Source organism: Zerene cesonia, chromosome 19 (assembly GCF_012273895.1).
Source record: "Zerene cesonia ecotype Mississippi chromosome 19, Zerene_cesonia_1.1, whole genome shotgun sequence".
NCBI lineage: Eukaryota > Metazoa > Arthropoda > Insecta > Lepidoptera > Pieridae > Zerene > Zerene cesonia.
In genome coordinates this window covers 7,725,768-7,741,458 of record NC_052120.1, presented here as the reverse complement: position 1 = coordinate 7,741,458, position 15,691 = coordinate 7,725,768, and the positions used below count along the sequence as shown (strand labels likewise).

Sequence of the window (15,691 nt, the reverse complement as noted above, 5' to 3'; positions counted from 1 at the left end):
AGGCGTGCGAAGACGCATACTCGGTTCGAAGCATTTTTACACAACAGGTGTGTTTCAGCAGTGAACGTGTTAAAGCTTAAAAAATCCATTCTGATACCATATTCCAAAGAATACAATAGTTATTAGTAATAACTTAATTAATAATTAAAAATTAATAATTAATTTATCAAGATTGTTCCACCCATATTTTGTTTTGACCAACTTGTGTGATTAAATTCTCTCTGAATAAAATGTTTATAATACTGTAAATTCAAACTCAAACTCAAACATTTATTCATTTAATTAGACTTCTTATAGAAGCACTTTTGATTCGTCTATTACACACTTATAACATTTACCACCGGTTCGGAAGGCAGTTTCTACAGAGAAGAGCCAGCAAGAAACTCTGTAGTTGCTCTTTTAAAAATTCTCTCTACATTAAAGCCACACCACATTACCAATTATTTTTGCATAAACCCGATGTTAATATAGTTTAATTTTAATCAATGTAGAATTTAATTAGTTTTAATAAAAAAATAAATTATATGTACCAAATAGTTTTTTTGTAACCCCTGAAATACGATTTTTAAGGTCAGCGTTGTCACCTAGTTTTTCTAAAACGCAGCTCGGCACTGAAAGGTCTAGAAAGGGCCAAAAATTAATAAAGCGTATACTTACGAATTATGTAGTTGCGAGTATCACCAGAGTGCTAAAAAGTGCATGTTTTTCTGGTTTCATTTAAATTCTGTAATACAATTATTCCGAGTCCGAGTATTTTTACTGGATGATTAGAGGTCTTCTGTCGCCTATCAGAACGCTCAGTTCGTAAACAAACCTATAATTGGCGTGGTGTAGAAGCACAAAATTGGAGAATCGTCCTAACTTCGAGATAATTACTAAAAGTATTTCGAGATAATTACTTTGCGAAAAAGGGGTAGATGACCCTTTTGGGGCTAAAGAGTTTCAAAGAGGGTTGAATCATAAGATTGTTCTGCCAGAAAAGGGCTAAGGTGGTAACATTGCACATATTGAAATTCAAATTATTAATCTGTCGTTTTAAGGCGGGAAAACAACTTCTTCCTTTCGCGCCATTTTAATTATGTGTTGCCATCAAACTATGATTTGCACTGTTTTCAGAAATAAAAGTACACAATAATGATTTTACATTTAATATAACGTTAAAGTCAACTGTATCAAAACATTTTTTTAAACCATTCGTTATTCTGCTTGTTATATAACTTTATAGAAACCACCGTTTTCTCGATGTCAGCCGTACGCTATGTTTAAGAGTTGAGTCGATTTTTTGGGAAATTTAACTTAACATATTGGCAATTGGTAGTATTAATTTAAAATTTTTACTTTTCAGTTTGACTTTGAATTTGGGTGATGTTATTTGTTTATAAATTTATAATTTTTGTTTAATTTTGTTTTAATATAATCCTATTTTTCTTTCATTATTTGTGTCGTTATAAGTTAATTGTTCAGAGTATGTTTTATCCCGTGGAATCTCTGAGAAGGGGAGGTAGATTTTATTTATGTTGGGTGGCGGATTCTTGGCCTCTTCGTTTTGCCGCTATTAACCAACGCCAGCTCTGGACTCAAGATATTCGACAAATATGGTAAGAAAATCGTAACTGTATTAAAATTATAAAGATCGTTATACTATTTTCAAACACTTTAAAAACTTTCAGTAACGATTTACTAGAAGTCATTGTACAAGAATCTGGTCGGCCTTCCAACAGATTTTCTCTCCGTTTAAGTTCACAACTTCTGCGAGGACTAGTCCGCCTATATCAAAGAAAAGTTACCGTATTTGTAGGTCAGTATTATATTTAGGAGTAATTTGTTCCCAGAACCAAATAGTTTTGGTAAATATTTTTTTGTTTGCTGAATATTACTTTAATCTTTACAGCTTTCTAACAGATGTACCAAAATTATATGCCTGTTTTAATTTTGAACCTGTTTTATTTATTTAATTTCACTTATCAGTATGATTATATTAAATTTAATAATTTTAATTATTTATAGGTGATCTTTGTATGATTAATGCGCATGTTATGAAATCTACTCATAAGAGGTAAAGTTTGACATACATACTTATTTTTGTGATTATATTTGTTTATAAAGTCAATTTATCCATTCAATTATATTTGTAAAGGTCACCCCAAGAGCACAGACCTCATGAGCACCGTCGTCATCAAATGCCTAGATTAGTTTTTGAGGAACAACCTGATGAAGAAATAGCCCTAGAACTAATTCAGGTATTTTAAATATTCCATAATCTTATTTCTAAGTTTGAGCTTATTAATCTTAATATATATAAATTATGTGTTGTTATCCGCAATGGACTCCTAAAATTAGTCAATGGATTTTAATTAAATTTGCTCCCCATAACCCACCATATATTTCAATAACGATAAATGACTACCCGAACAGGGCCGGGATGTGCAACTAGTTTAGGTAAAAAAATTTGATTCCACACCTAAATTAATTACCCCAACCAAGAATTAATAATATTTTATTACTTTAGAAGTTTATATAATTTATACATAAAAACTACACACATTTGAATGACTAAAATTTAATGTGTTTGAATATTTACAGAATAGTGGAAATATTGTTGCTCGTATTGATGATATAACTCTGAAAGAGCCAACTTTACCTGAAAATAGACCTATTGATGTGAGTACATATTGCTCTGAAATTAAATTATATCATTTGAATTTCATATGGTTACCACCAAGTTGCTAATTTCGACTATGAATACATATTTTAACAATTTTTTTATTATTTCTCATATTAGCAGTGATCAGTATTTTACTGTACCATAATAGAAAAGAATTTCGTTTATGTTGAATGTGCATCCTTACCAATTTATCAATCTCCTTATCTTTAACAAAGTTAGATAAATCTCAATTTAAACATAACAAAGTCTTTGATGATTTTCAATAGAAGCCTTCAGAAATCATATGGACTTGAAAATCGCGCCATCTAACGGGTTTACCATTTTCTGCGATAGCTACACATTTTTTAGATGATATATTATTCTTGTCGCTATTATAAAAAATACTAAGGAGCACAATAAAATAAATAATAAACGATGCTCACATATATATAATATAAGTGATTTTTTTGTCGTTCTTATATAGAACCCTTCTAGCGCGAGTCCGTCTCTTACTGACCCGTTTTTTTACGTCATCATCGGCAAGACAACTGCTTGGTAGCCTGATGGTAAACGCTACCACCCCCTGAACATTTGCAGACCTTGCGCCTCTACAAATAGATTGCCGACCTTAAATTGATGAAGGCTTAAGAAAGAATCGACGATGGGTCTGGGAAGGAAAAGGATATGTGCCTCCGACTTCCCTACCGAACGAAACACAGTAGCATGCTACTATTTCACGCCGGTTTTCTGTGGGGGTGCGGTACTTCCCCGGAGCGAGCTGGCCTAATTCGTGCCGGAACGTGCTAGACTCCCGCTTTAAAAACGGGTCTCCGTTGTTTCTCCTCTAATTGAAGATAACAATATATCAGGACGGTTTCGGTGAGCTGCAGCCGTACCAGCAGGTGGTCGTGCTGTCGGAGCGCACGATGGAAATGATGCTGGCGCGCGACACGTCGGCCGCCGCGCACAGCGCTCTCGACCTCCAGCTGGACCGCTCCGACAAGTCGCACGACAAGTCCCGACTGGTCGCGCCCGACGCCGCGCTCATGGAGAGGATATCGGAGCACGATATATCTGCGCTGGGGAAATGTATGCTCTTTTTAATGATATTTAGTCGTTTGAATTCGAGGCAAGCTAAATTAAAACACCAAGTCGGATGTCAGTTTATTCAATACCTACTTACCTTCTCTTTTAAGTTGTAACATGATAAGGCTACCATTACAGCATCCCAAAGTGGTCCGTATCAATGTCTATTAAACATATAATTCTTAATTAAACAATTTGACTTTGCAATCGCACAAAACAATTCGATTCAGAATAATATGTAAGTAATCCGGTGGCACGGCAGTGCCCCCACCAAGTCGAGCAAAAAAAAGCGGCACAGCCGTGCCATCCTTTTCTCGAAGCAATTCAGGCTATTTTCGATCCCTATAATTCCGTTGTGGATAAAAAAAAAGAAGTCTGAATTTTCAGTAACTAATGAGGCATTGCATAAACACGGTATATTTAAAATTTCAGTCAATTTGAGGACTTGTTAAAGTTTCTGAATTTTTTCACTCTGACTGACTTACCGATCATCAAAAGTCCAAGGCACTTCTAGCAAACACAGAAGCTTCAAATTTAGAATACAAATAGAGTTTAGTGTCTTAATCATGAGAAAACCTAAATATGCTGTAACTTCGGTCCAGTTTTCTAAATACTGCCTGAATTACTTGGTAATCCTACCGATAACGATAACGAAAACGACCGGAGAGTAGGAATGGGAAGGATGAGAAAAAGGAAATGGGCCTCTGGCTCTCTCACACATCGTACGAAACACAGTAGCATACTATTTCACGCCGGTCTTCTGAGGGGGTGTGGTACTTCCTCGCTGTGAGCTGATTGAATTCGTGCTGAAACGTGCTCGACTCCCAAAATATAATTATATTTATGTTCATTTTTTTTTCATATAACCAGCAATGGGGGAAGAACTACGTGCTGTAGGTGATTTTGACAAAGGTATTGAGATTTCTTATCGAATTATTCATTTAAAATACCCAATTCTAATCCATACTCACACTAAATTTTCCCACAGAAATACCTGAAATATCCGAAATCCCGCCTCCCGAATTGTCTGCTCCCCAAGAAATGTTAGTTAACATTTTATTACCAAACATTCCATTTACCAAATACCTACCCCATTTTTAAACAAGTCAAGTATCCCTGCCAAGGTAATGCAAATATTTGTTTTTAATTAGTATTGGAGAAAATATCAATGTGGCTACGTAAGTATATTATTATATTATATTAGATAAAGATAAAGACATGCGCATTGTTGCATTAAAATAATATGACAATTTAACAATAAAATATTCATCAAATGACACAAAACAATTACATTGGTGAGCTCTTTGAATGATGTCAAATCGAAAAATATTGAATGAGCTGATTCCTGAAAATTATACTATTATTAGGTATGCTAGTAGAAGTAGCTACGCAGAGATTAAATACTTATGTTTACCAGTTCTATGTAGATGTATGAAGTCTAAAGCAACATTCTACACTTTATTTTTTATTTCATTAGGCAAATTGACGCTGATAAAACTTTGCAAGCCGAAAAACCGATTGCAGAACAAATATCACTGGATCTAAGACCCACAAACTTGTCCTTGGAGGAAATCGCGTTGGAAGTAATTAAAGATTTTAACTTATTAAAACACGCAGAATATACAATTTCATGTCATTAATAGTGTACTATATGCTTAATTGAAATATAATTTATAAATACCTACGTAATGTTAAAATATATTATTTAAAGCTTCGAAATTGGATATAAAAAAATATTGAATTCAGTTCGTAGTTCACTGTAGCCACTTGACCTTAATTCCTTACAATTGAAATTTGGTTATTTTGTTAAATTTATTTTTGATTTAATCTGATTTGTTGGCCTTTATTAATTATTAAATATCATTCATAAAATTCAACTAGAAACCTCTTCAAATTGCATACGATTATGTAATTTTATTAACATTAACAGCTTTCAGTCATTATATTTATTCTACCCTCAATAAAATACACTATTTGATGACATGATTGATTTAATCGGAATATAACAGTGATATCATTGAAAGTGTCGTGACATTTCAAGGAATTGGAACAAGAACGATTGGCGAAGAAACACAAACCTACAAAGTTAAAAATCGACAAAAAGACAAAATTGAGCACTGATTACATAAGATCGCGTATTGCTGACAACTATGTGGAGTTACGAGAGGTAATTTCTTAAAAACACCTTGCATAATTATCTTACTGTTTCAGTATATTAAAAATGATGAATATTAGGAAAAAACGGCTCTTTGTAAAGGCTATAAAATAAAACTATTATTCATATAATGAACAGTGTATTATCAATATAAATAATATGAGTATGAATGAAATATGATATCATGTAATACAAATGATGATATATACACTTATTATGAGATCATCCTAGTTAATTAGGTAGCTTATTCTTTAACAATAACTAATGTTTATTTTTTATTTTGTTTTAGGAAATGATCGATGATGTAATGCACGTACCGGCATCTCTGCTGTTCGAGCGTCCTGCCCACGTGGGACACAGAGTCCGATGCAATCTAGGCCTCACTTTGAGGAGAATGTATTTGAGGAACCTGGGCTACGGGAAGAAACATACGGGCCTTGATATGGAAGTAGAAGTGAGTTTAATTTTTATTTAAGTAAAATTTTCACCATTTCTTTCCATTCCATCTTTCCAGTCGTTAATCCTTTCCTTTACCCCATAAAAGCGGGCAGCGCATTCACAGAGGTACTACCTTTGCGAATGTTTATGGGCGGTGGTGATCGCTTACCATCAGGCGAACCACCAGCTCAGCTGTCCGCTATGACATAAAAAAAAATCATTCAAAAAGGACAGAATCGTGGATTCTTTATATATTTCGTATTGCATATTAAAATATTTAATTTCTAACTACACCACGCCTCCGTTTTTATATGTATATATAGATGATGATTTAACATCATAATAACGGCTTCGAATATTAATATTTATGATAATTAATACTTATGATTATATATTTCATAATCTACAAAAAACATATGTCTTATACTCAAAGCATCTAATATAAGAAAGAAAGACGTTAACTCATTGTACTTAATACGAGAGTTAGTATAGAAGCGCAACTATTAAATTACAATTTTATTAATTTTAGGAACCTCTAGCACGAAGGCAAACTAGAAAATCCGCTCTAGAAAGAATAACTGAGGAGACTGAACCCATTCATATTGAACCACCAATTGTAGAACCACCACAAGTTATACCAGACATAAATATTTCGATTCGAGATGCTACAGTCGAAGAACATATGGATATATCGAACTTGCCTACGCAGAGAATTCGCACTCTGTCGCAGACGGATATACAAACTGAAGTTATGGTGTCTCCAGTGAGTAACAGTATACAATAATAGGTTTTTTTTTATATATAATAAGTATATAGGTGTTTTTATTAATTAATTATTTCCACTGTTATAGAAGAATAATCGTAGTAATCATAGAAAATCTAAGTTTGAATAACATGAACAATAATTATTAACTTAACTTTTTTTTACACTTAAATGAATATTATTTTTTTAGCCTAAAAGATTGCGCCGTAGCGGCTACGTGTCGTTTAAGCAAAGTCAACAAATTTCATTGGAAGATAATTTAGGTATGTATATTGTATAGTGCAAACGAAACGAAAATGAAATTAACTTTACTGTGACCATACTTACATCTTTACTATATTGCGCTCTTTGAGTATTTTCGGTTCTTGAGAAGTATAATTGTATGCACTTTTGTGCATTTACAACAAAATTAATTCCATTCAAATCACAACAGATGTGTTAAAATTACACCGTAAATGCTCCACCTCTCCATAATATTACTTTCCTCGTATATTTACGATACAATTCACAAATATTTCAGATACGAACAAAGAAAACGTACCAACAGCTGAAAGAATAGAATCTTTGTTGCATGAGGCTGGTTTAGCCGATATGCAGGACAAGCCGACACACACGCAGACAAACATACAAACGCAAGCAAATACCCGAATCACGCGCAAGGACACGACCGATAGTGAGACACCTCTGGGAAGTCTCGATAGAACTAAAGTGTCACTTGGGGATTCCGAAAGGACTACGGACACGGGAAGATTTATCCGGTGAGGGGTTTATCGGGAATTTTTTAAAGGAATTAATCTAAGAATACTTGAAAATATGATAGTATAAAAAATAGTCTAGTTATATGAACTGATTTACAAATAACTTAAATGGTGATATTTAATCAAACAAATCTTTAAGTATACTTTAAAAAGTCGAATTTAATCGATAGGCATTTTCAAATAGTGCCACAATCAAGCGAAGTTGTAATTTATTGTGCAAAACATATTTTAGAAATGTCAGCGTCTAAAAATTGCGAAGCATACGTTATTACTTATAATTTAGGGGTAAGTATGAAAAATAAGATGTTGGCCAATACTCAGGCATACCCAATATGCACACAAAATTTCATAAGAATCGGGCTAACCGTTTCGGAGGAGTTCGGTAACTAAAATTATGGCACGGAAATTTTAGAGATACTTCCAAGTGCAAAAGTTTACCCTAAAATATACTTTGTTCTTATAAGTTTGTCAGCATTTGAATTGCGATGACTCCCAAACGGCAGGGACGAGTGGGGCACGCAGGGCGCGATGAGCAAGGTGTACGAGTGCGTGCGGCGCGGCGCGCGCCCGCTCGGGCTGCGCCGCCTGCTGCAGCTCGGGCCCGTGCTGCGCGGCCACGCCAGGGCGACAGCCGCCAAGTGCTTCTTCTCCTTGCTCAGTGAGTGATTGCCATCATTCCAAGTGCGGTGCGGTACACTTACATTTTGGTGCTCAATTTATCTTATGGACAAGCATGTCGACCTTCTGGGTTCTGTCAGACGGATGTTCTGGTAGTCTCCACGAGCATCGGGGCTCCCGTGTTCGTGATACATATATAGCCTATATAGATAGCGTTCTTCAATATATGGGCTATCAAATGCTGAAATAATGTTTCCAATCGAGCCAGCAGTTCCTTAGATTAGCGCGTTTAAACAAACAAATTCTTCAGCTTTATAATATAAGTATAGATTTAACGAGGAAATATTTGATTTCTACTGTTTTATTTATTTACTCTAACATTATTAAGTGGAATGTTTTGCTTGTATGTTTGTTTGTTGGGAATATGGTTTCGATACTATTGGACTGGTTAAAAAATTCGTTCACCTACTGGTGACTACATCATTCCTAAGTGACATTTTATCTTTCTTTGGGGGTCAATCTGGACGGAGCTGGTACGAGCAGCTAGTAAATGATAAACTTGAAACCCACTCAACATATTTTAAATATTATTTGCTGCAAAGCATTTATACCCGACTGATTCATTATTTTAATTTTAATGGCGGTTCAAGAGCGGCGGAGTCTTAAACATCAACACGCAAAACATGATACAACAAAGTTTGAATATATACTTTTGTTTCAGAGTTAAAACAACACCAATTCATCAGCATTTGCAAAGATCCGGAAACCTTAGAAATTGTAGATATAACTCTAGGACCTAGACTGCTAAAACCGTAATTTTATTTTTTAGTAGTTATTTATTTATTTTTTTTTGTATTAATTTACTTATATTTTGTTTAAACTTGATATGAATGTTAGTTATTTGTTGATTAATTATTATTATTTTGTTTGTATGTTTAATTTTATATGTGTTGCATTGTTGCATTTTTTCACTTGTTACTTTTCGATAATACTTTTAAGTAGATTGTAATATTCTTAAGAATATAAAAGATTTCATAGTAAATATTTGGAATACAAATTTTATTTTGCTTTTGTTATATTTAAACACTAAATGTACCAACTAACATTTAAATTTCGATTCGAACTTTGCCTGTGATACAAAAATCTGCCTGATAATCTGTAACCCACTTAAAGATTGTACCCAAAAATATTAATATTCAACAGGCAGTTATTTATCGTAATATTCGTAATATTTAATATACATTCGTATAAAATTATTTAACTCAAATATCTACATATAAGATGAAAAATCACTTCATGGAGAAAAAAAATCCTGCTATGGATAAAAATTCAGGCAACTGTTTGGTTGTTTTACACACAACTAAACCACAATAAACAATTCTGCATGGCATACAGGTCATATTAATAATGACAATGTAATAATTGCATTTACGTACATCTACATGTATATGGGAAAGAATTCAGGCGGGTGGGTGTTTTAATGTCGATTCTATTGGCTGTGTTCCTTTCTATAACCACATGTTGGACATATCAAACTGGAATCACCAGTAAACGCTTCTGGAAGCCTTTCTCTATTAATAAATAAAAATATCACAAATAAAAAGTGTTGGTTATACATAAATAAAAAACTGTTTGATATGAACAATTTATTTAAGTAATTTGTATATAATGATATGATTTCTGTACAACTTTACACAAGTCCAACTAGATTCAAGTCAACTAGACATTTAATGACTATCTTAATATTAGATAGTGCTAAATAATTTACAGAATTACTATAGCATGAGTGTGGCTGTACAATATGCTTACTTAATAGTTTAATTAGCTATATTTAAATCTTATTTTACATAAAATACAGTCGCAGATAGAAATTGGAATATTATTAATAACAACTAGGAGTTAATCTTACTAAAACCAAACAGGCAATAAATGTATACAATAGGAAATAATTAAAATAAGAAAATAATATGGTAAATCTAAATAAGGTTTACACTAAATTGATAAACATATATCACTATGCCTTTATCAAAATCAGTCTCCTACTATTTGTAACCGAGCGTGTATATATAATTGTATATAGCCAACTATAGCACATAACCTACCGGGCAGTCGTGCGAATCGCATAGGACGTTGGACACTGGACGTTTCACAGTAACAACAATAGCTACAATATAAATAAACTAAGACCGAATCCCCCCATACGAACCATTTTTATCTCGTTTTACTGCGACATTACGTTTCAAACCGTTAAGCCTAAAAGATATTTTAAAATAACTAGGAAATCGCTTTATGCCACAGCAACGAATTCAAATTTTATTCCTATTAATTACATACAATATTTATTCGATCTTTTTAGCGATAATCGCAACCACACTATTTCACAGCCTTACTGAAGTCGTTTAACATTCATTCAATTTATTTTTACATTAAACACAGTCGCGCCAAAGGCTAAGGAATGACTGCTATGTAATAGCTACCATTTTCTACAAACTCGCCGCCGAAATATTTTATCATAATAATAATAAAGAGTAAATTTTACATTATGAGCATATAACTTGAAAACATATATTAAATTTTTTAGTACTTACAAAACAGGACAGCAGTAGGGTCTCGAAACATTTTAATGATTCATCAAAATTCATTATTTAAGCATAATATTATATAATTTAAAAAATTAAGATTTAAAAATGAATTACAATTCCTCATACATTATTCATAAAGAAACAATATAAATGTGAAATTATCACAGATATTATTATATACAGAAATAACATTTCACGAATGCATTTCATACCAGGAGCTCATCGTATAATTTAATAAACTAATCTAAATGTAAATTGGTGTGAAATTCGAAACGCTACATTCCCAACGTTGTACGACCGCGCCAAGCGCGCGCGCGCTAACGAAACCGCGCTGCATTTGCAAATGAGAACAAAAGGCGAGTTCTATTTACATTTTTGTCACCGCCGCAGCGTTCTATCGATTTGAAATTTAAAAATCGAACAGAAGCTCTAGGAGGCGAGCGAGTCGTCGTCGAATTCCTTAGCGCCGAAATTCCCCTCGTTCATGCTCTCGAAGTACTGCTGCGGCTTGCCGTCCCACAGCGACGCGTCGCCGTGCGAGTTGAGCGACTTGAGCGTTCTCAGGTCTATCGAGTCCGCGTTCTCGTACAGAATCGATTTGGAGAGTTCCAGAGCGAGGTTCTGCGGCGTCTCGTAGGCGAGCCGGCAGTCCTGCAGCAGGTTGTCGGGCAGGGGCCGCGTGCGCACGGTGTGCAGCTTGGGGAACAGCGGCGCGAGTCTGTCCGTCCGCGCGAGATACTCGACGACGAGCTGCGCGCCGGCCTCCAGCTTCCTCGAGTCTATGCTGAGCGAGTCGCGGTAGCGGTCCGCCTCCGAACCGATTTCGATGTGTGCCTCTTGGTTCTGGTAGAATAAGCAGATTTATTAATACGATACTGGCAAGATTTTAGAGTACACCGTCACAAACTATTTCTAAAAGATACCTTAGACATTAAACAATTTCCAGGTTAGTTCATTATTATGTTTAGTACCTTAAAACAGTATGATATATTAGTGGTAGTAATAAGTTAAACAGCGTTCACACGGGTCGGGTTTGCGTTGTTTTAATAAAAATACATACATTTTACATTACAGAAAATTTCAAGTCGGAATTCTAACAATTTTTACTGGGAAACATTACACAGTCGAGATTTTAAGAATAATTACATAACACACACATCATGCTTAACATATCACACTGTATTATATTTGTTTTTTTTTTTACCGTTTATCATTAAAAACTGTGCACACTGTGTATCGAATATTGTAGTTTTTATAATCTGTGTTGCATCTATATTTGTCTCAAACTAACAGTGCATTAGCTAGTGTTGGCGGCGTCTGTTCCGTTTATTTCGAGTAGCCGATATGCCAGTATGTCAATAAATAAATAAAAAAAAAATCTACATAACAATGCATCTATTGTGATATGATTTGTAAGTGTTGAACTATTTTAAAAGCTACATTTAAAAATTTTTTTTTTTTAAGTTGATCGCCTGACAAGAAAATTAGATTTCGGCGAAGGTTTCCGTATTATCTAGATAAACTTAACTTTCAATAAATAAATCATCAATTGGGCATGCCTTATTATTCTTCCTCTAATACTTCATAAAAAAACTTTTTAATAAGATTTCATTAATCCATCACCCCAAGAAAAACATAAAAAGCGAGGGTGTAAAGCTAGCAAAGCACTCCAACCAAAGTAAAAAGAAATAAAAACGTGTTAAGAACAAATATTTACAAGTCCCATACCATTTAAAGCTGTTGCACAAAGGGTAGACACTGCAAATGAAATAAATTAAAAATCATTAAATTAAAAATTGTCGGATCACCATCTTCTCCAGCTTTCTTTTTTTATTATTTGACAATTCTTGTTTTTTTTTACTTTTCTCTTTCTTTCTTCACTGAAGATACTTAAAAGCTGATATGTACTATGTGTTTATTGTAATGTCCAGTTCCCACAACGAGACATATATCATATACATTGAAATGACAACTCTTCAGATGTATTCTTCACTTTTTGAGTAGGTATTTTTTATATAAAAAAAAAAAAATTGAAATAAACATTTTCTTGATTATTCAACAAAATTAACGATTGTTTTCTTACACATGTACATAAACTATGTTATTGAATAGTAAGTACGGGTTAATGTTGTGTGGAATGAGGTAATGACAGTTAGTATTTGTTAGTAAACATGCTTATTAATGAATGAATGAACCAAAGCCATTAAACTATCGAAAAATGTTACGGGAAACATCGTCGTGGAAATTGTTGATGCCACATTCGTTTGTAACGTGAATAATAATGTATTATAAAATAAAATAAAAATAAGACAAATAAAATTATATTGCGTTGGATTAACTCCATACAGTGAAACTCATAAACATCAACACCAAAAGCTTCCACATCGACGCATCCCAACAAAAAAGAAAACAAAATGAACACAACTTACGATCGACATAATGGCATGTATTCGGAAGGCGGGCGACGACCGAAACCGCTACATAATCACAATTAGCGTCACTGCGGTGCACTGTCACACGGGGTCGTGTATTAGCACTATGGTCTATGGGCACTGTTAGTTTCGTTCGAAATTGAAGAGGTTCCAGAAGGACTTGGGGCGCACCTTGTCTGGCGCGTGTCGGGGCGGCGCCGGCTTGTCGGGGCGCACGCGCACCGACGCCGCGGAGCGCGCCGAGCGCACCGAGCGCACCGACCCGGCGGAGGGCGGGCGCGGCGCCCCGGCCGCGCCCGACGCGGGGCCCGGCGGGCGCGGCGCGGCGCCCTTGTGCGCCGTGTGGCGCGGGATGCGGCTGGGGCGGCGGCGCGGCGTGTCGCCGAGGCGCGCCTCGTCGTCGGGCAGGTGCAGCGGCTCGAGGTCGCGCATGCTGTGCCGCTCGGGGCTGTCGCGCCGCCCCTCCACCTGCCGCAGCCGCGCGCGCGCCCCCTCCAGCTCTATCGTCTTCTCCTCCAGCTGAAATTATCGACGATCTCGTTGGTATTCTACTTCGAAAGCAACAGTGACTGTATATTGTTCATATTTCATATAAATCAATATACAAACATATATACAGAAATAGTAGGGCAAGTATATAATAATCCTAAAATAAGGATTCTGAGCGACTGATTTAATGTCCAAAAATATGAATAAAATTTTTATACTGACTTTCACAGTACACTGCAAATACATTTATTATCATACCACATAATATCAACATTTTCAAATAGTATTATACTAGTATTATTCAACTGAATACTATACTTTAAAGTTTAAACACGCAAATCCAATGGTACAACAAATGTAAAAGTTTGAATATTTCATACTCATTCACTGAATGAATCTGTATGAAATTTGGCAAATACGTAACACCTAGGATATAGGATAAGCTTTATTCTTAAAATCCCACAGTTAATCGGCGAGCCGACGGGCGAAGCCGCAAGAGGGAAGCTAGTATATAATAATCGCACTACAATAATCTCACCCTAAACTTCAAATCTTCGTTGTCCTCCCTCACACGTTTTAGTTTATCCAAGAGCAGAGTACGTTGTTCTGTTGTGTGCTTCAACTGTTCACTGTACACCTGGAATCGTTTACATTCATATATTAACATAGATAAAGATAATAATAAACTTAAAAACAAAATGTGTATAAGTACGAAATTATTATGTTCATTAAACAACATTTTGCAACAAGGACTACGATAAAATATGATAGTATCTTTAGCGAGGTCATAGTATTTTATTTTACAATGTCAAAAGCGAAATGAATTAAAGCTGAATGATAATCGTGCTGAAGACTTTATAATTTATTATATCCCTCTAGAAGGTAGTCTTCCTTTGTCGTCATAGGTGAAAAAAGAGTAGAAAGTACGATTGAACAAATTCCACCAGCGGCCCACTAAGGAAACGTAAACAATGTCTTTTGGGCTAATGGAGATGCTTGAATAAGTTCTACTTCGGTCCATTAATTTCGACGTTCCGCATAATTTTGCCGAAAGCAGATTACATCATTGGCACCTCGTTAGCAACCTGACCATCTACTAGGGTTGCCTAGTGGCCGCAATATCACTTTAAAATACACATTACAGAATTTTATATCCGTACATATTAGTATGTATATAATAGACAAAAGTGTTGAGATGTAGTAACATGCGAAAGTGTGTTTGTTTGTTTGTTTGTCTGTCTTTCACGTCGTCACTACGGAGAGATTTATGCTATAATTTTTGTCTGTAGTTAGGACGGTAGAGTTATATAGCTTACTTTTCTGTTAATTTCCTAAACACGAGGGCGAAACTGCTGGTAACCCAGTTAACATTTATTTTTAACTATTTAAGAGTTTGTCGATCTCATTGTGATAATTGTTCCTCAGTAACAAGAGATGCCGTCAAAAGCTTTTGGGAAAATTTTACACATAAAAGCAAAAACACTACAAAATATACTTCTTGATGGATGCATTGTTTTATACCGAGAACTTCTAACATACAATAGTGTTTGATTAATCCATATTGTAGACATTTATAGCCATGGTTTTACTGTTGTAGTTTACAGGCAAACAATGTCTACATAAGAAGAACCAAGTATACATTATCTCCCTTTGTAACGGAACGCACCCGAGCGGCGGTAAATTTCAAAGAGAGGTTAACGCGACCATAATTCTATACGATGGCCGC

The 15,691-nt window shown here is 35.0% G+C and overlaps 2 protein-coding genes across 4 annotated transcripts in view; one reads left to right on the top strand and one right to left on the bottom strand.

Moving 5' to 3' along the window:
• Window positions 1-1,467: 1,467 nt before the first annotated feature.
• LOC119834351 lies at window positions 1,468-9,278 on the top strand. Its single transcript, XM_038358693.1, has 16 exons — window positions 1,468-1,598; window positions 1,671-1,798; window positions 2,008-2,056; window positions 2,138-2,240; window positions 2,584-2,661; window positions 3,514-3,733; window positions 4,601-4,642; window positions 4,719-4,773; window positions 5,208-5,313; window positions 5,772-5,897; window positions 6,175-6,339; window positions 6,853-7,086; window positions 7,277-7,349; window positions 7,607-7,844; window positions 8,348-8,502; window positions 9,184-9,278. The coding sequence occupies exons 1-16, from the start codon at window positions 1,468-1,470 to the stop codon at window positions 9,276-9,278; spliced, it is 1,998 nt and encodes a 665-aa protein (XP_038214621.1).
• An 815-nt stretch (window positions 9,279-10,093) lies between these two features.
• LOC119834596 overlaps window positions 10,094-15,691 on the bottom strand; it is a 111,946-nt gene continuing 106,348 nt past the window's right edge. For all 3 annotated transcript variants that reach the window (XM_038358993.1, XM_038358992.1, XM_038358994.1), the window contains exons 4-6: window positions 14,504-14,602; window positions 13,648-13,995; window positions 10,094-11,887 (exon numbers count right to left, since the gene is read on the bottom strand). In XM_038358993.1, the coding sequence (XP_038214921.1) occupies window positions 11,474-11,887; window positions 13,648-13,995; window positions 14,504-14,602 (861 nt within the window). In that variant the 3' untranslated portion in view covers window positions 10,094-11,473. The remainder of the gene's footprint in view (window positions 11,888-13,647; window positions 13,996-14,503; window positions 14,603-15,691) is intronic.

What these genes read in the sequence shown, in the direction of transcription:
- LOC119834351 (XM_038358693.1), top strand. Translation starts at nt 1,468, where the DNA reads ATGTTTTATCCCGTGGAATCTCTGAGAAGGGGAGGTAGATTTTATTTA. An exon ending in CAAGATATTCGACAAATATG is followed by an intron (nt 1,599 to 1,670) that starts GTAAGAAAATCG and finishes AAAAACTTTCAG; the next exon opens with TAACGATTTACTAGAAGTCA. An exon ending in TGTAGGTGATTTTGACAAAG is followed by an intron (nt 4,643 to 4,718) that starts GTATTGAGATTT and finishes ATTTTCCCACAG; the next exon opens with AAATACCTGAAATATCCGAA.